Source organism: Salmo salar, chromosome ssa26 (genome assembly GCF_905237065.1).
Source record: "Salmo salar chromosome ssa26, Ssal_v3.1, whole genome shotgun sequence".
NCBI lineage: Eukaryota > Metazoa > Chordata > Actinopteri > Salmoniformes > Salmonidae > Salmo > Salmo salar.
In genome coordinates this window covers 16410862-16435822 of record NC_059467.1, presented here as the reverse complement: position 1 = coordinate 16435822, position 24961 = coordinate 16410862, and the positions used below count along the sequence as shown (strand labels likewise).

The window sequence follows — 24961 nt, the reverse complement described above, 5'->3', positions numbered from 1 at the left end:
TGAATGGACAAGGCAAAAACATTTAAGTGCCTTTGAACGGGGTATGGTAGTAGGTGCCAGGCGCAAAGGTTTGTGTCAAGAACTGCAACGCTGATGGGTTTTTCTACACTCAGTTTCCAGTGTGTATCAAGAATGGTCAACCACCCAAAGGACATCGAACCAACTTGACAACTGTGGGAAACATTGGAGTCAACATGGACCAGCATCCCTGCCACAATCACATGCAGTTTTCCCATTGCCAATCAGTCACCTTTTCAGGTAAAGTACAGTTCACATGCACATTCCCAAGAGGTTAGAGAACAAAATATATATTGTTAACAAATCATGGATCAAAAGGCATTCAGGGGGAAACAGAAACAATTGTTTAATTACTTGTGTCAATGACCACTTAATGATTTATTCTTCAGTATGAAATTATAAATTACCCCCAAGATCAGTGATACCAACAGCTTTTAGTAATCCACAGCAGATCAGTAACACGTTGGAATTCGAGGGAAAACTTGGTGGGGACAGGTTCACTGGTTCCACAGTTTTATCTATTAGCATCTAAATTGTTCAGTTTTGTAACAATTAACTACCCAAATATCTTAATTACATTATGATCTTGAAAAACCAAATCAGCAGTGTACATTCAATATGCCGACCTTCCATATGAAAAAATTTATTTAAAATAAATCACCAACTTTCAAACAAACAAAACTGATTATGCTTATTATTTAAAGGAAGAATAGTCCTTTGAGTCCTACAGTTAAAATAGAAACAATTCAAATATGTACATCTATGCCTACTGTAGTCCGTTCATAATAGCAGGACAGATCTGCATTTAGTCTTCCACAGGATTCCTAATTCTAAACTGGTCTAAGTATTGCCTCCAGCTTCAAGACGTTCTTCAGGTTGATTAATAAAAATTACATGCATTAATAGCAACAGCATAATTGTAAGACAGAATGAGCACTTTGGAGTGGTATGTCTGACAGAAATAAGGTGAACCATGAGAAGTCCTTGGCATAAGCGCTGCGTTGGTTGGCGCAGCTGTGTTTGAAGTGTGGGCGTCCATACAAGAGTCCAACAATAAGAAAGTGCCAAAGAAACTGTCCTGTCAAATTCATTGACACAGTTTGGAGCAATAGTTCAGTTTTTTTTTCTTTATCAAGCAACAGCTGTCCCACATCAAAGGGAAACATATTCCTTTTTTTAGGTAAAGACAAGTCAAATTAATGTTGACAATTTCAAGCAATATGCCATGCCTGCCAGTCTAGGTGATCAGGTCAGCAACAGTCATCCAAGACAGCGAGGTTCTGGCCCAAACTGGCTCTTCCAGACCACTTCAGTCTATTCTTACAGCTGACAGTTCATTCAAATTAGTAAACAAAACAAAAGCCTTCATAAATCGGTCATGGGAAGAAAAAAAAGTACATTATATCAATGTAATCGCTAAGGAATTCTAATACCAAATAACTTTTAAAACAAATATAGTTGCAAGTCAACGGCTGCACAGAATGATATTATCATGAATTGTTTTATAGATTCAATGATACATGGTTTTAGGTCAAACTGCTTCATGGAATAATAATCTGTAATCGTATCTTCAGAATTGTCCATTGCCATAAGAGACGCACCTAAAAACAACTTCGTGATTTCAACCAGTCCTAAGAATGACATCCGTAGCATAATTGAAACAATGCGGAGGAATAAACGCTTTTGTTCAAATTTTCTATCCCAGATCCTAGAGCAAGTTGATAAGGTTTACAGAATGTCGATGGCTTGCCGTCTCTTCCCATAGTCCACTGCCCGGTCTCCCTGCATGTCTCGATCTTCATCATCTGAAAGGAGATTGACGACAGAACAAAATCAGGGAGTAGTCATCTCTCTCATCCCTACATTACATCTGCTAGATAGATTTCAAAAGGAAATCCCAAAAGATTATCACTAGGAAATCCCAAAAGATTATCATTAGGAATGCGCCATAGAAGAACAACACACTGTACGTATTAGTCTGGTCCCATATTGGCCATAGAATTCCTAACACTACTTTTATCACAGCCTGTTCAATGGCAGGGACAACAATAGCCGTTATAAAATGTCAATATCAAGTGGTTAAATGACTAAGCACCTACATGGATCTACCTGGTCCATTAAAAAGGTTAAACACACAAAATACTTCACAACCTAACCTGTTGCGGAGAAATTAATGACAGCTGTACAATAATGATAAGACAAGAACGCACATGCATTTAAAAACTTCAAGTACTACCCAAACACAGCATCTACTGAAGGTGTACACAGAGATGACCAGTGGGCACAAACAGGTGGTGGAGCACAGATAGTGGGGAAGCGCACGGCTGGATGAGGCATGCAGACATTGGAGTCACAAAGAACCATAAGTCACTGAGGGGGAGAAGTGCCCCCACCCACATGTAGAGGTATAGGGCTTGATTGTGGTATACAATGATGGGAGGCTTGCCCTCCAGCCTAAAATGACCCACTGAACAGTCCTCAGGCTTAGACCCTGAGGGGCGGTTGGTTATGGATGTTCCTGAGACAGGAATGGTGGGTAACTCAGGGTGCTGTGAGCTCTGGCCGAGCTGGTGGTACTCGGTCTAATGCAGGGACAGCAGGAGTGGAGGAGGGAGAAATGGTGATACAGCTGGACTTGAAGACCCCTGGCCTGGCTCACCTTGGACGTCTTCCTCCCCACCATCACCATCCTCTTCCTCATTGTAGGCCAGCTCGGCCTGCTTGTCCGCCTCGTACTCACCCACGTTCCCATCGTCCCCATTGTAGTCCGCCAGCTTAGAGCCGTGCTGCGGATCTACAGGGGACTCGTTCTCATCAAAGAAACGGCCTGTAGAGGCAGAGAAGGGCCCCATCAGGAAGGGAGGGAAGCAAAGAGATTGTGACAGAGTCAGAAGAGAAAGGCTGGAGAGAGTGAATGAAAGAGGATGATGAAACTAAGAAACAGAGGGGATGAAGGAGGAGGTGATTGGTTGGACAGTAGGTATGGGAGGGAGGCATAGTGTATATGTTTAAGGGGATTTTTGGGACGACAAAAAGAGTCATTGGCAATGAAGTGATATGTGTAAAGGAACTTGGGAGGAAAACATGACGAGTGTGTGTGTGGTGCAGAGAGTGTGAAGATGAAGCAAGGAGAGGGGTAGCTGGCAGGGCAGCTGGTTGGGGTATTGTTTGGAGTAGGCAGCGAAGGGAGGGAGGGAGCAGAGCTGAAGCCAGGCAGGCAGCAGGAAGGAACACCCTGAGACCCTTGAAGTCAGGCGGCCTCTCCCACTGTGTGCGCACTCTGGCATCTGGCCATCTCTTTCAGTCTGTGGCGACAGCACCTCTAATATGTATGACTTCATGAGCAGTGTTGAGGAAGGTTTGTTAAAACCCTGATAGCTAGGGAAGGCAACCGCTTATAGTAGACCTAACGCAGCCTTGAGAAAGAAAACTCTAGATAGGGCTCAGACTGTAGAATGCGTTCAAAAATAGCTTATATAAATTGTAAAGGTTATGTTGTAACCTTGACACATCTGCAAGTGAGAGAAGCTCTTCTTACTGGGACGTTGCAGCTAAAGGACAGAGGAAAGACAACCGGTGTCTCCATGTGTCACATCTCCTGTATACTGAGAGGTACTCAGTCTCCCCCGCCCATCCCCACCAGCCTTTGGAGGCACTCACTCTGTCTGTGACGCAGGGGCTCAGCAGGCTTGGGGTCTCTGGCGTGCCGAGGTTCTATAGGGTTGGGCACCTGGGCAGGGTTAGGAGGCAGAGGCAGTCCTGCCCCTTTCCTCTGTACACCATCTGCTTTCATCACATTGGCAGGAGCTTAAAAGGAGACAGCGAACCAGAGGTAGCTTCAATAATGACTTTTTTCTGTTAGAAATATTTCACCTGAAATTTGGTCATCCCTTTTGGGCTTTTCATTTTTAATGTACAGTAGAGAGGTTTAGGGTGCACTCTCTCCTGTAGTACGGAATGTGCTCCTCCACAGAGAGCTAGCCTACAGTCTGAAGGAGCATGTTTTCAATCTCCGGGAGAAAAGGATGAATCACCTTTAAAAAAGACAGAGGTTGCCAAACAGAGAACAGAGCACTGTGCCAACAATACATTTCCCTCCATTTTCTACACAAACATTCCATGAAAGAAAAACCTGAACTGAAAACAGGAAGCCAGCATGGCTCACGTTTTATAGCAGCTAGTGTGAAGTTGAAGAGAGGCCAAGAGCAGCGGGGCCTCTGCTGCACACAGCCATTAAGAGCCCAGTCAGAGCTGTACCAAGGCCATGGCCTCAGGTCTCAAACTCAATGACAGACACACGATAACATGTCACCACTAAATCATTACTGCATAACTGGCTTTGTCTCTGGGCAGCAAAGCTAATAAAGTAAACTGAAAATGCAAATATGTAGTGTGTGAAGTTTGAGTTGACATACCTCTAAGCGGTCTGTGCTGCTCTCCGAACTCATCTGCCTGGATGGCTGCCTTGTTGTCCTCATCAAAGAGGATGGGTCTGTCTGCCACCGCCTGGGGGGGCTGCTGCTGGAGGGCCCCCGCTCGTCCCTCCATCCCCAGCCCTAGGACCTTGTCCTGGATCTGGAGCACAGGCCGGTCCAGAGAGAGGTCTCGACCAGCCCCCTCACCTGCCCCAGCTCCCATACCGGCCCCCACCTCTCTTAACCCAGTATCAGGTATCTCTATGTGGTTCTGGGTGATGGCTGGCTTCTTCAGGGCTGGAGAGCATGAGGGGAGGAGGACAGTTCCAGTTGAAATTTGACAATGATATTTTACACTAGTCTTACTGCCAGAATCGTTATCAAAAGTAGAATAACCAGAGGGAATAAAAACTCACCAAATTGCACATCATCTATTTTTCCCACTTCACTGTCCTCAATACCAGGCATGCCAGCATCACTGCCAGGCTTGCCCAAATCTATCCCAGGAGGGAGAGAAGAATGGATGGGGTGGAGGGAGAGAGGGTGGGTTAGCTCTGAAACATTACAGAGGCAGAATGTGGCAATATGAGCTGGTTGTAAATGTTACCTTTGAGGTCAGTGTCTCGCTGGTGTGTGGCCACAGTTGGGTGCTCTCCTGCTGTCTCCACCTCAGTCCCTCCTTCTGCAGCGCCGACCTTCCTGCTATCCAGCACACTCTGCAGAGGGCAGGAGGGAGGGAGAAAAAGACCGAGGGGAGAGATTAATATAGTCACCTTTACTATTGCTGGGTAAGCCACAATGACTAAGTGCAGAACTGCTGACATCCAGGACAAAGGACATTCCACAGAGAGTATGATCTATGAACACCAACAGGGGGTGGTAGACAACCACTTACATTACAGGGGAAGGAAAGGCAGGGACATCATGACTAGGTGCTCTGACAGAGGGCCTCACCTTTCTCAGCTTCACCGCCTCCTCCTCCAGGGTCTTTTTAGCTTCTTCATACTCGTCCATTAGTTGTGTGATTTGACGCCCACACTGCAAACTATCAGTCACACAAACAATTGGTTAGAGAAAAGCAATGAAGCGCTTGTCAAAATTCACACCAATGGCTATATCGGTGCGATAGTCATCATAACCTCAACTTTGCTGTGATTGAGAGCCTAGCGCAAAAACATGAAAGATGTGTTGAGAGTTCATTCTCGGTACCGCTCATACTCCAGCTTCCTCTCCAGGTTGGTGCTGTTCTTCTTCACCTCCCTCAGCTGGATCTCCTGCCTCATAAACTCCTGTTTCAGCTCCTTCAGCTGCTCTACACCCCCCCCACCCCAAATAACACACTATAATCTTAGGGTTCATATTCTATGGATAAATGCAATTTCAACCATGCAGTGATATCAGGCTACAGCTTTAGTGTTGGACAATCATTCAATAAACTAGGAATGACAACATTGCAAATCTGTTTGCATTAGAGTCCACTTGGCACATGGGGGACTTGAGATAAAACATCTTAACAGCACTAACAGCATTAAGAAAACTGCTGTTACTGCTACAGGCTCCATCTGTGGTAATACAAGCCCATACTGCTTTCGGCTAGCCTAGCCTTAGGACTCCAACAGAAGTGTGCCCTCTGCTGGCCAGTGTCTGCTCTTACCTTTCAGCCTTACAATCTCCGACATCTGTGCTGTCACGTCACCCTGCACCTTCATCTGGAAAGGAGAGAAAAGAACATCTGCCTGAGGAAAGGTCACCAGAACACTTTGTTAGCAGAACTCTTTGTGCTCATCTTAATTCCAAACACAACCGGTTTAACAGGACATCTACATTATTACATGGCTGAACTAGCCTGACTGGAAAGACAGCATTTTGATACTATGTTCAGATGCAATAGCATTTCAAATGTCCGCTCGGCCACAGTAGAGATATCTAGCTGCATAAAAAAGGTTCTGTTGAGTGAAAAGTCTGCTTGCAAAACACTCCCATCTCATTCATTGCGTCTGACCAGCCGAGTGACTGGAGGACCATCCGCAGCCAGATACTGAGTCAGATCAGATGGAAGAGATCCTAAGGAACAGCCAGGCTGAGGCAGTCAGAACAGACCACAGAGCAGCAGCCTTCATTAGATCTCCTCTACCCTTCATAATGAAGCCTGATGGAGAGAGACCCATCTATGTCTCACTGTAATAGGAATATTTAAGAGAATAAAGTTCACATTTAGTTGAGTGATTAACACAATGTTTAGCATAGTTATATTCTCTTTCTGTAATAGAGAAATGGTTTCTAGTGTTCTGTGACACTTGGGTTGATGTCACTAAACTGAATGCTGTATGTTGGATTGAACTCACATCTGTTCATAGCGATTGACGCCAGACTGGAGGTACAAGGACACACTGATTACGATTGTATTCTGTAGCAGCTGACCAAGTCCATGCCTTTTGTTTTGACTTCCCAATAGCCTCTCGGGATTAAAGAACAGTTGTCTGCTATTCAGGATATAAGGGCCGTCTCAGAGAAGGCCAGTTGGACATTTTCTCTGCTTCTGTGTTAGTGTCTCCCTGTTGCAACTTGTAATAACCTGGATTGATTTTCGATTGACTTTGTGACTGCTCTTTTGTACACCTGGAAATTTATATTACACCCCCAGACTACTTAGAGTGAAACCACTTTATTGGCCCATTACACATTGACTGGCTAAGGGGTTATTACATTTATTTTCATACATGTACAAAGACAAAATTCAATCCCAAGTGTTTTTTGTTGCCTCAACCAGAGGAGAGCGGCTGTGGCTTTGAGGTAGATTTAGGGAGCGGTGGGAGGGGTGCAAGGCATTGATCTCAGGGGACTGAGGGGAGGAGGTGAATGGGAAATGCAGCTGGGAGAGAAACCGAGGACTGAAGGCCATCCCCAGGGCGCTATTTGTGCATGCTTAGAGGGACAGAGAACGTGAAGAGTCTACATGTCTGGTATCTGTATTCTGCACATTTGTGTGTCCATATACGCAAGTTTGACAGACAGTCTGCGTGGCCACACAAACACCTGAGCTGTATTAACGTGTATTTATGTATACAGTTACCGTTGTATTGAACATAATAGAACACAGTAAAAAAAAGAGGCGAGGCAACATTATGCTACACCAAATAAGAGTAGGTATTTGCGTTCTGTACTCAACATCTGTGGATTTGTTACAAAGGCATTATGAGCTTAACTTATGTATACATCCTGTGTTCAGTTTCATATTTGTCTAATTCTGCAATGGTTATACTATACACCGTTGCCAGATGTAGCCTATTTCAAAAGGAGACAAAATCCTAATTTGTCCAGTTTGCTTTCCTTTGTCCCGTCTTTCCCCTCCCCCCACCCTTGACCACAATAAAAAGAGTCATCATCGCAGCTCTCCTCATTGGCAGTACTAGTCACTGAGGGAGCCACTGCACATGCACAGCCTAATACTTGGTATCCCCTCCTCTACCATGCACAAAGTAAATGCATTCACTATATAGAACAATAATACTTGTTAGATGCGGCGCGTCATCTCTGCAATACCCATCTTTTTGAATATACCAAAGCATATCTAATTGAAAGCACTCAAGCTGTCCAAAATCCAACACAGGCCATATAGGTCCAGTCAGCTCAGTGGCTGAGAGGCCACAGACGGCAGACGGAGTGAGAATCTGTCAGATGAGAGAGAGTCTGTCCTCCTGAGCCCCTGACTGATCCAGACAGGCCCCTCTCTGCCCTCCACCCAATTACACCATCTCCCTTATCTGGGGTCTGACTAAGTCTCTACAGCCCAGCCAAACATGTAACCACTCAGAATGAGCAAAGAAAATTGTCATAAGTGTAAGGACAGGAGATCCCAGCTGCTAAAAACACAGGCAAAGGACCATCAAACCTAGGAGCTTCATAGACCTACTGTATTCTACCATCCTCAATGCATGAAATGAACATCAAAAGACAAACATCAAACCCAGCCCGGAGAAACCAGATCGATTTGAGCATGGTGCAAACACCAAGAGGATGCCTTGCTGGCTGGGATTACCCTTCCCGGGTGGCAAGTAACCATGTGTCAAAAGAAATCCCTACTTTGTTTGCCTGCCCCATGTGTGTAATTCAATACTAGTCTCTCCCAAAGAAGATTCTCTCTCTGATAGCTCCATTGGCCCAGTAACTAAACATTTTATAGTCGTGTGGGATAGTGCCTGATAATCCTGACTGTGACGTCAGTGTGTTAGGCTGCTATCATGCCTGATATTCCTTATGTGCTCCTTTTTGTTCATTGAAGGGAGTGAAAGCGAAGGAACCGCTCAATGAGTAAAGGAACCGTTAGTTATAGGCTAAGGAGGGAATAGTATCCAGTCGGGCACCTCTATATGACTGTCCCAGAGACAAACGCCTCCCCCACAAACGAGATTCACATCCCCATCAGTTGCCACTAGCCACCAATCAAAATCACAGGGGTGGATTCTCCAGGAGGAACCAAGGGCTTGAATCAAATCCACAGAGGGAGGGAAAGAGGGGCTCGGGACTTTAATGAGGCAGAATGCACAGAAGAGGAGTGTCAGTAATTACAGCATCAATGTCAGCCATTGTTGGGATAAAAGCTTCATGCTGTCACCTTCCCTGTAGAGAGACACCGAGTGCTTCACAGTTTCTCCACCAAATCTGCTGTGTGGAAAATAACAGTGGTCTTTCTTGGCACCCACAATGCACACTGCAGATGTGGAGACGGAAACATGAAAGCAAAGCACTTCAGACAATTACATTGTGTTGCTTCTCTATCCTTTAGCCCTCTCAGCAGTACTAGAATGAGAGGAGTAATGGCATAACTAGGCTATGCTAATACAGCTTGATTACTACTACCACCACAGTAACTCAAATCACATTCCTGATGTAGTGTGTGACTGACAGTTGCTAACACACCCTGTCCTTGGTAGTGGAGTTGACAGAGTGAAAAGGAAGCCTGTACAGAATTAAAATATTCCAAAACATGCATCCCATAAGCTAGTAAAGTTTTATTTTTAAATGGGCAAATATAGAACAATCCAGGTGTGCAAAGCTCTTAGAGACTTACCCAGTAAGACTCACAGATGTAATCACTGCCAAAGGTGATTCTAACATGTATTGACTCAGAGGGTTGACTACTTATCTAATGAAGATATTGTTTTATTACATTAATGTTCCACAAATGTTTGAATTTTTCCTTCCACTTTGACAGAGTACTTTGTGTAGATCGCTGACCAAAAAAAAAAATACAATTAAATCCATTTCAATCTCACTTTATAATAACAAAATGTGGAAAAAGTCAAGGGGTGTGAATACTTATTGAAGGCACTGTATGGGCTAAACCACCCCATTGTGAAATTATGATTTCACATTCACTGTAAACAACGTAACTGACACAAATCAGCTACTTTGACCACTTTCCCAACAAGTTAGACAAAATGTTACAGGGTATGACATATTTATCTACTTCTCTGCTACTCAAATCTGGAATATCTTGTAGAGATTTAACGATATGGCTGTTTCAGTAATTTCGCCAACTTTCCACTGTTGAATTAACTGCCATGGAACTTTTCAGAACTTTCAAATTATAATGTGGGAGCACAGTCTTAAGCATGAGAAAATGGATGTTTCTCAATATGCATGCTACCGTGCTCTACACCCAAGCTCCGAGTGCATTCTCTGAGGACGTTCTCGAGGACGAGAGTGTGAGGACGAGAGTGTGGAGAACGGATAAAACATTGCATTTGAGAAGCACTGGCAGTACTTTATAACCTCATGCTGCACCTCCACTAAACCTTCTTCCAGCCAGGACAATGGCAACAATAGAAACGAAACAAGACATACACAAAGCAAACTTACTTAACTAGCTATATGTGAATCATAATAACTAGCTGGCTAGATTCAACAGGAAACATGACCTAAAACTGTTATGCAAGGTAGGTAGCTAGCTAGCTAAAAATTCTTTGTGGCTATCTGGCTAGCTAACAGTAGTAGCTAGCCAGTTATCCCTATTGACTTACTATGGGCTTGCAATCTAACACACACACACACACACACACACTACAGTGGGTATTGTAGGCAGGTAGACATGCCAAAATTAACACAGCATGTATTTATTAACGTATCAAGATAAAAAAAACAATTGTAGTCAGGCAACATATAAGATGTGAATAAGCAACATTTCATTCCGGTGTATTCTCTCTCGCTTCAGCTCAAATAATGACCGCCATGGATTTCAAGAAATGTTCTATCATTTTTTATGTGGTTGCGTCACATTTCTGTGCATACTTTCAGTTGAAGCTTGCGTCGATGCATGCTTCAAAATATGTACAAACAGAGCACGCATTCGAGAAGTGCCCTCCGTGCTCCGTTTCGCATACATTGACTTGGACTCACCCTCCGACCGCTCTGAGCACGGTAGTATGCATTTTGAGAAACACCCAATTAAACGTAATTAATGACAAATCTATAACTCATATTTCTATGTGAATTTGGCCAGGGTTGCCCAAAAAGTACATATTGCAGCTTTACATTTACTTTAAACTTGAACAATGCCTCATTGTCTTCTGTACTCTATTGTTACAGTTTGCATATACACTGTGGTATTGTAAAAGAGTGGATAAAAGTGTAGTAGGCGAGCCAGTGTAGTTATTTGTAGGGATGCACGATATATCGGTAAGCATATCGGAATCGGCCAATATTAGCTAAAAACGCCAACATCGGCCCAATGTCTAGTTTAATGCTGATGTTTAAAACTGATGTCAAAGCTGACCTGCATACCAATATAACGTAGATGACGTAATGACGCCACAAAAAAAATACAGAGCTACACAGAACAAAAGTAGAAAAATACTAATAATACTTCCAACAACTAAACAAGTTCAAGTTGAGCAGCCATTTGAAAGACTACGAAAAATTCAGCAAGACAACTCAAAGGCGAAATTCATTAACGCCAAGATAATGGAATTCATCGCCCTAGACAATCAACTGTTATCGGTCGTGGATGATGTTGGCTTTCGCTGACTGGTCGAGCACCGGTACACACTACCAAGTAGGCGATATTTTTCCAGACGTCGCCCTACCGGAGTTACACAGTATTGTTGAAACTCACATCCATGAGCTACTCGCTATGGGCGTCACTGCTATTAGCTTCACGACTGACATTTGGACCAGCGATGATGTCAGCCCCATGAGCATGATGAGTCTGACAGCACAGTGGGTTGATGAGGATTTCGTAATGAGGAAAGCCGTATTGCATGCTCAAGAATGTGCTGATTCTCATACCGCTGCTGCCATTTCAATGATATTTGAGAACATGTTTGAAACATGAACACACTCCTAGCTCCAATCGAACAACTGACTCGAAAAATAAGATCAACTGCGTCTGCAGCAGACGTGATAGCCTCTGTCGTGGCATTGTAACGCCTGCTCAACAAAACTGCTGACAGACCGTGGGGTTAAAACTTGCAAAAGTACTCTACAAGAGGCTGTGAACAAGCGATTCGGTGGCATTCTCTGAGCCTCTTTACTCTTATCGCCACGATGCTCGATGCTAGGTACAAGGACCACTACTTCAATGCAGACAAGAAACAGGGTTTACGTGAAATATTAGACAGCTGGACAAGGTGGAAACGGACACAGTGACAGTGCGCACCAAGGAAGAGAGGCCACGGACAGACAGAGCTGAAACTCCACTGCTTGACGTGTATGATGAAATCCTGGTTGAGACTGAACAAATGAACAACGAAACAGCACAGCAAGAAAGTGAAATAAATAGGTTTTGATTATGTTTTACTGGTATTGGAGACAAACGTAAATGCCAACAAAATAACTTTTTGGTCTCTGTGTTTCAACTATTTAACTGTACTAGAATGCTTACTATAACTTTTTTTTTGGCAAGGAAAATATTGGATATCATTATGGACCAAAATTTCATGTCAGTGCATCTCTAGTTATTTGTGAAGAAATGTGATCTAACTGCCCCACAATCCAAAGTAATAAGGATGATAGTGTAGTCTATCAAAGCAATCAGACCAATTATTTGACAAAATTTTACTTTTAATATATTTAACTGCTTGGCTTAAAACATTTTAAACTTCTTCCACTAACACAAAAACACTTGTAAAGAGTTAAATTGGTGGGACTTGCTTTTTCTTCATGGAAAATTACCATTATTTTATGAGAGAAATAAAGCAATCATTATCAAATTCTGAAGACTGTAGACTGCGTCTAGCCAGTCCATGATGTGGGTCTATAACCTAGCGCACTACGGCAAGACAGACCGTTCTTCAGACAGTCACTGCTTCATCATGTTCACCACACAGACACACATAAACCTGCTCTGCCCCTCCACCAAATCAAATAGAAAGGAATATTAGAAAAGATGTGCCATTGCCTGCACTTAGCCATGATTTATCCAGTTGCATTCAATTTCATGCTATAGCCCAACTGTCGTTTAAAAAAAAAAAAAATTATGAGGGGCGCAATAGGGGCATGTTTTATGGGTACATAATCACAATAGGACTAAGGTTGACATCGCCCAACCCTAACACTGGTAACATCCTGATACGGGACAAAGAGTAGATTAACGCTGGGGAAAATCTGGGACTGGTCTTACACTACGACATCCCTCATGTTGAACAGAAGATTTGCACTGTTGGACACCGTTAACATTCAGGAAATGAGCTGTAATTCAAATATACAATCCGGTTTGGGCATGGCTAGCCCACACAATCTGAAGAGCAAACATCCGTGTGGGTACGGAAGAATGCAAATGAAAGGCAGGCCCTCCCCCTCAGCTGTTCTCGCCACACCTCCTATGCAATCTGATGAGGCACATAAGCATACATCGAGGTGGTTGGGACAAGGAGGGGAGAGGCAGACTGACTGTAGTAAGGGTAAAAAGAGGCTGATCCCCAGCACTGGGCACACAGATGGGCCCCAGCTGGGACTCATAACCCCCATGTCAGCAGGGAGGGAGACTTTACCTCCTGTAAAATTACTAATATAAGTGCACAAATACACACCAATAAACAATTTGCAAACTGCAATGCCAGGTTAGCAGGTGCTATTGTGATGGGGAAAACTGAGTTTAGCTGTTATATGATATGGCTTTTGAAATCACCTTTGAGATTCAAAGGATCTGATGGCTATCATAGCTTAAGCAGACAAAATAACCACTTAAACTAAAATATTGTTTGAGTATAACCTAAATTTAAAATGACATCAAGACTCATTCCTTGAGTTAAGTACATTTAAAAAAAAGTGTCACTTAGGTTGTACCTCAAACTCATCTGAGGCTTAGATAACAACAATGCACTGGGACAACACACTTTCAACTTTGGCTTGCTTGTGTGTTTGTTTTGAGCATTCAAAACGTTGCTGGAGACTGCTCAGCCTTTACCCATGTTGGTAGGTGTCACTAGGTTGACATCACAGGTTTAGCCCTCTACTGTAATACAATAGGATGCAGGTGCAAGGCTACTTTCCACCTGTCAAACCTCTGGCACAGTTAGTTAAAAGCCTGAGATCTCCCGGAACTAGGAAGCATAGGTACTATGGATGGATTTAGTCCTACCTACCTTTTCATCTGTGCACTTTTTGATCAGTACTTCACGAGCCTGCAGCTTGCCCTCCAGCATGCTGTTATCGCCATCCTTCTGATCAATCTGTTTCCTGTGCGTGTCTACCTGCACCATCAGCTCCGAGTTGCGCTTCTCCAGTCGACTGCGCGCAGCGTCGGTCCGCTTCACCTGTGTCTGCACCTCTGCCAACTCGTCCAATAGGCGCCCTTGCTTGTTGGACACAGTCCAGTAGTTGAAAGACAGTATGGCAATGATCACCATCAATGCGATCAGGATGAAGGACGGGAGACGGCCTCCCCGTCGGTTTGCGCCAAAGCCAACCATTTCAGAATGTATTCGATAATTGATCTAGAAAACTAAATAAGCCTATGCTTCCACTGGTAAACAAATTGGACAGCTGACATGCCGTTCAATTACGGCAAGCATACAGCCACTGAGATAGTCAATAAAGAAAGCATTTGTATCAAACCCCAAACGAGTTTCTTGCATTAGTTAGCTGCATGGAATGTGGGGAAGAGTTATTCACGCGCCTTCCCTCTTCCGCACAGTCTTGTTTGCATTCATCCAACGACGCTGTCAGAGGATGAAATGCATCTGCAGCGACGTGGCCTAAATGCAACAGCAAACGTGGAAAAACACTAGCCAAGCATGCAAGTGCCAAATTATTTAGTTATCTAACGAGTCCAATGTCAAAATATCTGAACGATTCTGGTGGGCCCTGAATCGTTTCAAGATAGATAGAAAAAGTGTATTTATCCACCAAATCGTAAACCTACAGTAGCTAGCTAACGCGTTAGCAACCTGACTGCATTAACAGATTTACCAAACTGGTTTGGCTAGCTGCTTGCACTGAAAGTGCTAGTCAGACACTAGAAAGCAACTATTGCCATCCTAATGATACATCTTGATTATGGATCTTAACTATGTATATAGAAAATACTGTCTTCAAACGTTAATCTAGCTAACCTTTATAGCGCTATCCAATGCAATTCAACGTAGTCGCTACCGTTTAACTGCTAATCATTGGAGCTACTACGCGAGATAGCAACATAGGGTAGCAATACGTTCTTTGTAGCTAGCTACTAGACTCATTGAAATAAGGTTACACGTGGTAAACGCTTATTTTAGCGATAGATAACAATTTCCCTTGCTAGTTTGCGGTCATATTCCTAATCAGATCCGTTTTGTTTTACCCCTGTCCCCACTCTCGAGTCTGTCTTGTCTGTTGATATGGTTACTTTAGCTACTTCCACCTTGGCTTGGCTGGCATATCCTCCGTTGTTGGTGCCTCTTGACTCGTGGATACGAAGCGCAAGCGATGTTGAATTCAGTGATTAGCTATATCGTTATAAAAGGTTAGACAGTTAACGTTACATTGACAAAAGACTGGCTAATGTAGACACACAATACAATCTAGTTTGTCAAACCACCAATTTCAGATTTCTGAAGTGTAGCCAAGGCGTGCAAGGTGCATGGTTGGGTTAAAGTGACAGTACAATTATCCAATCATGACATACGTCTTGCAATAAAAAAACACATTCTATTGGGTAGCTCTTGCAAGTTTGGAAGCACATTGGATGAGAAAAATGACATGGACGGGGTTTATACAGATCATGAGGAGGTGTTGGATTCGGATTTCAAACGCGCTGAAGTTCCGTGTTCGTAGGCAAGGCAGCACACAGTGGACAGAAATATTTATCAAAAGTGCAGGGCCGGTTCCAGGCATAAGCGAAAAAAGTGGTCACTTAAGGGGCCCAACCAATTATTATATATATTTTTTGACTCAGTTAGTGTCTCAACTTACTATTAAAGGTGCAATATGCAGAAATCATTCCACCATTTCCTGGTTGCTAAAATTGTAATAGTTTGCCTAATTCCAGTTTATGTGACAAAACAAGCAATGTCTAGTGTAAAACAGCCATCACTAACGTTGAGCGGCTGCTGCCAAAATACTGACTCAATCTCTAGCCACTTTAATAATTAAAAAAATGGATGTAATAAATGTATCACTAGTCACGTTAAACAATGCCACTTTATATAATGTTTACATACCCTACATTACTCATCTCATATGTACAGATGAAGTCGAAAGTTTACATACACTTAGGTTGGAGTCATTAAAACTCGTTTTTCAACCACTCCACACATTTCTTGTTAACAAACTATAGTTTTGGCATGTCGGTTAGGACATCTACTTTGTGCATGACAAAAGTAATTATTCCAACAATTGTTTACAGAAAGATTATTTCACTTATAACTCACTGTATCACAATTCCAGTGGGTCAGAAGTTTACATACACTACATTGACTGTGCCTTTAAACAGCTTGGAAAATTATGTAATGGCTTTAGAAGCTTCTGATAGGCTAATTGACATAATTTGAGTCAATTGGAGGTGTACCTATGGATGTATTTCAAGGCTTACCTTCAAACTCAGTGCCTCTGCTTGACATCATGGGAAAATGAAAAGAAATCAGCCAAGACCTCAGAAAAAAGAAGTTGTAGACCTTCACAAGTCTGGTTCATCCTTGGGAGCAATTTACAAACGCCTGAAGATACCACGTTCATCTGTACAAACAATAGTACGCAAGTATAAACACCATGGGACCACGCAGCCGTCATACCGCTCAGGAAGGAGACGCGTTCTGTCTCCTAGAGATGAACGTACTTTGGTGCGAAAAGTGCAAATCAATCCGAGAACAACAGCAAAGGACCTTGTGAAGATGCTGGAGGAAACAGGTACAAAAGTATCTATATCCACAGTAAAACGAGTCCTATATCGACATAACCTGAAAGGCCGCTCAGCAAGGAAGAAGCCACTGCTCCAAAACTGCCATAAAAAAAGCCAGACTACGGTTTGGGGACAAATTATTGTACTCTTTGGAGAAATGTCCTCTGGTCTGATGAAACAAAAATAGAACTGTTTGGCCATAATCACCATCGTTATGTTTGGAGGAAAAAGGGGGAAGCTTGCAAGCCAAAGAACACCATCCCAACCGTGAAGCACAGGGTTGGCAGCATCATGTTGTGGGGGTGCTTTGCTGCAGGAGGGACTGGTGCACTTCACTAAATACATGGCATCATGAGGAAGAAATGTTCTGTGGATATACTGAAGCAACATCAAGAAAGTCAGGAAGTTAAAGCTTGGTCGCAAATGGGTCTTCCAAATGGACAATGACCCCAAGCATACTTCCAAAGTTGTGGCAAAATGGCTTAAGGACAACAAAGTCAAGGTATCAGAGTGGCCATCACAAATCCCTGACCTCAATCTTGTAGAAAATTTGTGGGAAGAACTGAAAAAGCGTGTGCAAGCAAGGAGGCCTACAAACCTGACTCAGTTACACCAGCTCTGTCAGGAGGAATGGAGCAAAATTCACCCAACTTATTGTGGGAAGCTTGTGGAAGGCTACCCAAAACGTTTGACCCAAGTTAAACCATTTAAAGGCAATGCTACCAAATACTAATTGAGTGTTTGTAAACTTCTGAATTACTGGGAATGTGATGAAAGTAATTAAAGCTGAACTAAATTATTCTCTCTACTATTATTCTGACATTTCACATTCTTAAAATAAAGTGGTGATCCTGACTGACCAAAGACAGGGAAGTTTTACTGGGATTAAATGTCAGGAATTGTGAACTGAGTTTAAATGTATTTGGCTAAGGTGTATGTAAACTTCTGACTTCAACTGTATATACTGTACTCTATACCATCTACTGCATCTTGCCTATGCAGTTCGGCCATCGCTCATCCATATATTTATATGTACATTTTCTTATTCATTCCTTTAAACTTGCAAGGTAGTTGTTGTGAAATTGTTAGGAACTAGAAGCACAAGCATTTCGCTACACTCGCATTAACATCTGCTAACCATGTGTGTGTGACCAATAACATTTGATTTGATTTTGTTGGTCACTGTCACTCAGATATCATATAAACATGGCATAAGTAATTAAAAAATGGGTAGAATTGCAGGAAATTAACTGTAAAACTGCCATGTTTTTCTCTGCCCCATGGCAAAATGTGTGGAATTGCACACAATTTGCTGTAAAGGTGCAATGCAGCGTTTTTGTCTCTATCAAATTATTTCTGGGTAACAATTAAGTACCTTACTGTGATTGTTTTAAATTAAAATGATAAAATAACAAAAATAGCTTCTTAGCAAATATACATTTCTCAAGGAAGAATTTTGATAAGACTGTCTGGGAGTGGTATGAGTAGGGAGGGAAAAACATAATAATAAACATAAACATAATAACTGTTATTGGCAGAGAGGTTTGGAACTATCTTTCTTATTGGTATATTTAAGAAATAAGGCACAAGGGGGTGTGGTATATGGCCAATATACCACGGCTAAGGGATGTTCTTTACACGACGCAACGCGGAGTGCCTGGATGCTTCAGATACCTCCTTTGTCCCACCTCCCACACGTGCGGTTACCTCCACTGTACCCACACCCCACCATACCCCTGTCTGTACATTATGCCGTGAATCTATTCTACCATGCCCAAAAATCTGCTCCTTTTATTCTCTGTCTCCAACGCACGAGACAACCAGTTTTGATAGCCTTTAGCCGTACCCTCATCCTACTCCTCCTCTGTTCCTCGGGTGATGTGGAGGTTAACCCAGGCCCTGCATGTCCCCAGGCACTCTCATTTGTTGACTTCTGTAACCGAAAAAGCCTTGGTTTCATGCATGTTAACATCAGAAGCCTCCTCCCTAAGTTTGTTTTACTCACTGCTTTAGCACACTCCGCCAACCCTGATGTCCTTGCCGTGTCTGAATCCTGGCTTAGGAAGGCCACCAAAAATCCAGAGATTTCCATCCCCAACTACAACATTTTCCATCAAGATAGAACTGCCAAAGGAGGAGGAGTTGCAATCTACTGCAGAGATAGCTTGCAAGATTCTGTCATACTTTCCAGCTCTATGCCGAAACAGTTCGAGCTTCTAATTTTAACAGTTCGAGCTTCTAATTTTCTCTCCAGAAATAAGTCTCTCACTGTTGCCACCTGTTATAGACCCCCCTCAACTCCCAGCTGTGCCCTGGACACCATATGTGAATTGATTGTCCCTCAACTATCTTCAGAGTTCGTTCTGTTAGGTGACCTAAACTGGGATATGATTAACCCCCCGGCAGTCCTACAATCTAAGCTAGATGCCCTCAATCTCACACAAATGATCAAGGAACCCACCATGTACAACCCTAAATCCGTAAACATGGGCACCCTCATAGATATTATCCTGACCAACTTGCCCTCCAAATACACCTCTGCTGTTTTCAATCAGGATCTCAGCGATCACTGCCTCATTGCCTGCATCCGCTATGGGTCCACGCCAAACGAACACCCCTCATCACTGTCAAATGCACCATAAAACACTTCTGCGAGCAGGCCTTTCTAATCAACCTGTCCCAGGTATCCTGGAAGGATATTGACTTCATCCCGTCAGTCGAGGATGCCAGGTTGTTCTGTAAAAATAATTTCATCACCATCTTAAATAAGCATGCCCCATTCAAAAAATGTAGAACTAAGAACAGATATAGCCCTTGGTTCACTCCAGACCAGACTGCCCTCGACCAGCACAAAAACATCCTGTGGCGGACTGCAATAGCATCGAATAGTCCCCGCGATATGCAACTGTTCAGGGAAGTCAGGAACCAATACACACAGTCAGTTAGGAAAGCAAAGGCATCCTGTAGCTCTAACTCCAAAACGTTTTGGGACACTGTAAAGTCCATGTAGAACATGAGCAGCACCTCCCAGCTGCCCACTGCACTGAGGCTAGGTAACACTGTCACCACCGATAAATCCACGATAATCGCGAATTTCAATAAGCATTTCTCTATGGCCATGCTTTCCTCCTGGCTACCCCAACCCCGGCCAACAGCTCTGCACCGCCCGCAGCTACTTGCCCAAGCCTCCCCAGCTTCTCCTTCACCCAAATGCAGATAACAGATGTTCTGAAAACCTGGACCCGTACAAATCAGCTGGGCTAGACAATCTGGACCCTCTCTTTCTAAAATTATCCGCCGCCATTGTTGCAACCCCTATTACCAGTCTGTTCAACCTCGCTTTCGTATCATCCGAGATCCCTAAAGATTGGAAAGCTGTCGTGGTCATCCCCCTCTTCAAAGGGGGTGACACTCTAGACCCAAAATGTTATAGACCTATATCCATCCTGCCCTGCCTTTCTAAAGTCTTCGAAAGCCAAGTTAATAAACAGATCACTGAACATTTAGAATCCCACCGTACCTTCTCCGCTGTGCAATCCGGTTTCCGAGCTGGTCACGGGTGCACCTCAGCCACGCTCAAGGTACTAAACGATATCATAACCACCATCGATAAAAGATTGTACTGTGCAGCCATCTTCATCGACCTGGCCAAGGCTTTCGACTCTGTCAATCACCGTATTCTTATCGGCAGACTCAACAGCCTTGGTTTCTGAAATGACTGCCTCGCCTGGTTCACCAACTATTTCTCAGACAAGAGTTCAGTGTGTCAAATCGGAGGGCCTGTTGTCCGAACCTCTGACAGTCTCTATGGGGGTACTACAGGGTTCAATTCTCGGGCCGACTCTTTTCTCTGTATATATCAACGATGTCGCTCTTGCTGCTTGTGACTCCCTGATCCACCTCTACACAGACGACAGCATTCTGTATACATCTGGCCCTTTGGAAACTGTGTTAACAAACCTCCAAACGAGCTTCAATGCCATACAACACTCCTTCCGTGGCCTCCAACTGCTCTTAAATGCTAGTAAAACTAAATGCATGCTTTTCAACCATTCGCTGCCCGCACCCGCCCGCCCGACTAGCATCACTACTCTGGACGGTTCTGACTTAGAATATGTGGACAACTACAAATTCCTAGGTGTCTGGCTAGACTGTAAACTCTCCTTCCAGACTCATATTAAACATCTCCAATCCAAAATTAAATCTAGAATCAGCTTTCTATTTCGCAAGAAAGCCTTCTTCACTCATTCCACCAAACATACCCTAGTAAAACTGACTATCCTACCGATCCTCGACTTCAGTGATGTCATTTACAAAATAGCCTCCAACACTCTACTCAGCAAACTGGGTGGGTTTTGGACAGTCATTGTTTCCCTTGTAATGCGAGAGGGTCGTTCTAAGGACAGCATGCCTTTTAAGGTGAACATACAGTGAGGGAAAAAGTATTTGATCCCCTGCTGATTTTGTACGTTTGCCCACTGACAAAGAAATTATCAGTCTATAATTTTAATGGTAGGTTTATTTGAACAGTGAGAGACAGAATAACAAAAAAATAATCCAGAAAAACGCATGTCAAAAATGTTATAAATTGATTTGCATTTTAATGAGGGAAATAAGTATTTGACCCCCTCTCAATCAGAAAGATTTCTGGCTCCCAGGTGTCTTTTATACAGGTAACGAGCTGAGATTAGGAGCACACTCTTAAAGGGAGTGCTCCTAATCTCAGCTTGTTACCTGCATAAAAGACACCTGTCCACAGAAGCAATCAATCAATCAGATTCCAAACTCTCCACCATGGCCAAGACCATAGAGCTCTCCAAGGATGTCAGGGACAAGATTGGAATGGGCTACAAGACCATCGCCAAGCAGCTTGGTGAGAAGGTGACAACAGTTGGTGCGATTATTCGCAAATGGAAGAAACACAAAAGAACTGTCAATCTCCCTCGGCCTGGGGCTCCATGCAAGATCTCACCTCGTGGAGTTGCAATGATCATGAGAACGGTGAGGAATCAACCAAGAACTACACGGGAGGATATTGTCAATGATCTCAAGGCAGCTGGGACCATAGTCACCAAGAAAACAATTGGTAACACACTACGCCGTGAAGGACTGAAATCCTGCAGTGCCCGCAAGGTCCCCCTGCTCAAGAATACATATACATGCCCGTCTGAAGTTTGCCAATGAACATCTGAATGATTCAGAGGACAACTGGGTGAAAGTGTTGTGGTCAGATGAGACCAAAATGGAGCTCTTTGGCATCAACTCAACTCGCCGTGTTTGGAGGAGGAGGAATGCTGCCTATGACCCCAAGAACACCATCCCCACCGTCAAACGCGGAGGTGGAAACATTATGCTTTGGGGGTGTTTTTCTGCTAAGGGGACAGGACAACTTCACAGCATCAAAGGGACGATGGACGGGGCCATGTACCGTCAAATCTTGGGTGAGAACCTCCTTCCCTCAGCCAGGGCATTGAAAATGGGTCGTGGATGGTTATTCCAGCAGGACAATGACCCAAAACACACGGCCAAGGCAACAAAGGAGTGGCTCAAGAAGAAGCACATTAAGGTCCTGGAGTGGCCTAGCCAGTCTCCAGACCTTAATCCCATAGAAAATCTGTGGAGGGAGCTGAAGGTTCGAGTTGCCAAACGTCAGCCTCGAAACCTTAATGACTTGGAGATCTGCAAAGAGGATTGGGGCAAAATCCCTCCTGAGATGTGTGCAAACCTGGTGGCCAACTACAAGAAACATCTGACCTCTGTGATTGCCAACAAGGGTTTTGCCACCAAGCACTAAGTCATGTTTTGCAGAGGGGTCAAATACTTATTTCCCTCATTAAAATGCAAATCAATTCATAACATTTTTGACATGCGTTTTTCAGGATTTTTTTGTTGTTATTCTGTCTTTCACTGTTCAAATAAACCTACCATTAAAATTATAGACTGATAGTTTGTCAGTGGGCAAACGTACAAAATCAGCAGGGGATCAAATACTTTTTTCCCTCACTGTATTATCAACTACAGCGAGGGAGAAGAATCATTATTTCCCCTTTAATTGGTTTCTTCAAATTTTAGCGTGATGTGGAGGTTCTGAATTTTCTGGGATGGGTACTCTTCGTGATGTGGAGGTTCTGAATTGTTCCGGGATGGTGCTGTTCGTGATGTGTGTTGACATGATCTAAGCATTATCAAAGCCTTCTTCACTCATGCTGCCAAACATACCCTTGTAAAACTGACTATCCTACCGATCCTTGACTTCGGCCATGTCATTTACAAAATAGCCTCCAACACTCTACTAAGCAAATTGGATGCAGTCTATCACAGTGCCATCTGTTTTGTCACCAAAGCCCCATATACCATCCACCACTGCGACCTGTAGGCTCTAATCGGCTGGCCCTCGCTACATATTCGTCGCCAGACCCACTGTCTCCATGTCATCTATAAGTCTTTGCTAGGTAAAGCTCCACCTTATCTCAGCTCACTGGTCACGACAACAACACCCACCTGTAGCACGCGCTCCAGCAGGTATATCTCACTGGTCATCCCCAAAGCCAGCACCTCCTTTGGCCGCCTTTCCTTCCAGTTCTCTGCTGCCCATGACTGGAACGAATTGCAAAAATCGCTGAAGCAGGAGACTTGTATTTTCCTCACTAACTTTAAACATCAGCTGTCCGATCAGCTAACCGATCGCTGCAGCTGTACATAGCTCATCTGTAAATAGCCCATCCAATCTACCTACCTCATCCCCATATTGTTTTTATTTACTTTTCTGCTCTTTTGCACACCAGTATTTCTACTTGCACATCATCATCTGCACATCTATCACTCCAGTGTTAATTTTCGAAATTGTAATTATTTGCTACTATGGCCTATTTATTGCCTTACCTCCTCACGCCATTTGCACACACTGTATATAGACTTTCTTTTTTCTATTGTGTTATTGACTGTACGCTTGTTTATTCCATGTGCAACTCTGTATTGTTGTTTGTGTCGCACTGCTTTGCTTTATCTTGGCCAGGTCGCAGTTGTTAATGAGAACTTATTCTCAACCAGCCTACCTGGTTAAATAACGGTGAAATAAATACAATAAAAAAAAATTGCTATTATAAACTGGTTACCAACTTAATTAGAGCAGTAAAAATAAATGTTTTGTCATACCCGTGGTATACGGTTTGATATACCACAGATGTCAGCCAATCAGCATTCAGGGCTCTAACCGCCCAGTTTATAATAACCAATTTACCATAAATTTAGCATAAATTCTGTATACAATGACGAGATGCCCATATCTTCAACCTAACAATGGGACGCATTGGGCTTATTTTGTAAAGATTTTGTCGAGAGTGAAACCTCTCGCTTCGCCTCTTGTCTCTGTTTCCATCCAACCATTTCATGCTTATGGAACGCATAAAATAAGTCACTACAGGCCTTATGGAAACAGCATATTTATTGGTAAAATTACACTGTAGCTAAATTTCCATCCAATTTGCAACAGATTTTCATGCAAATATTATAGAATCCTCATAAAAAAAAGTGCATTTCCCCACCAATTGTTTCCACCAAACGGACACGTTGCAGATAAAAATCAGTCCTGATGATGTTTGCTTAAATTTCCATTTACCGAATAAAATCTAAAGTTCAATGTGTTTCCATCGTATTTTGAACTCTACCAATAGTTTTGTCACATAAACATTTGCGTTAAATAGCCTAGTCTGGTCTTGGTACGTGCGCTCTAGCCAACAGCATGCAGATAGCCTCCAGTGCTGTCATGTCCACTCCCTCTCCCCCTCTCTGGCTCGAGGCCGCTAGACTGCTCATCATTACGCACACCTGTCACTATCGTTACGCGCATCAGCGCTTCATCGGACTCACCTGGACTCCATCAAGTTATTAATTACCTCAGTCAGCATTAATGTTGTTATGGGTCCCTTGTCCAGATGCTGTTCGTGGTTTGTTTCCTGTCTGTTTATTCATTAAATATTGACTCCCTGTACTTGCTTCTTCTCTCCCAGAGTCTGTCCTTACAGAATGCTGACTCCACAATTGGAAGCATGATGGAGTTTATATATATATATATATTTTTTTTTTTTTTTTGGTGACGTTGGGTCCGGGTGCCGCTGCTGAAGCAACCGGGGATGCCTCGGCCGGCTCCCCTGCCTCAGCTGGCTCCGGCTCCCCCGCTGTGAATGTACAACGACCCAGGGTAGCTTAAAGC

The 24961-nt window shown here is 43.4% G+C and overlaps 1 protein-coding gene across 3 annotated transcripts; it reads right to left on the bottom strand.

Moving 5' to 3' along the window:
• Positions 1 to 339: 339 nt before the first annotated feature.
• golm2 (golgi membrane protein 2) lies at positions 340 to 15518 on the bottom strand. 3 transcript variants are annotated; one of them, XM_014175227.2, is made up of 10 exons: positions 14018 to 15518; positions 6088 to 6142; positions 5643 to 5745; positions 5388 to 5478; positions 5041 to 5149; positions 4850 to 4930; positions 4434 to 4730; positions 3679 to 3825; positions 2678 to 2845; positions 340 to 1823 (listed from the first exon to the last, which is right to left on the bottom strand). In XM_014175227.2, the coding sequence occupies exons 1-10, from the start codon at positions 14342 to 14344 to the stop codon at positions 1747 to 1749; spliced, it is 1455 nt and encodes a 484-aa protein (XP_014030702.1). In that variant the 5' UTR covers positions 14345 to 15518; the 3' UTR covers positions 340 to 1746.
• Between the last annotated feature and the right edge of the window lie 9443 nt (positions 15519 to 24961).

Excerpts from the sequence above, each read along its gene's own strand:
- golm2 (XM_014175227.2), bottom strand. The coding sequence starts at position 14,344 with ATGGTTGGCTTTGGCGCAAACCGACGGGGAGGCCGTCTCCCGTCCTTC. Across the intron at positions 3,826-4,433 it reads GCAGCACAGACCGCTTAGAG|CTCCTGCCAATGTGATGAAA; the intron begins GTATGTCAACTC and ends TCTCCTTTTAAG. Across the intron at positions 2,846-3,678 it reads GCCCCTGCGTCACAGACAGA|GCCGTTTCTTTGATGAGAAC; the intron begins GTGAGTGCCTCC and ends CTGCCTCTACAG.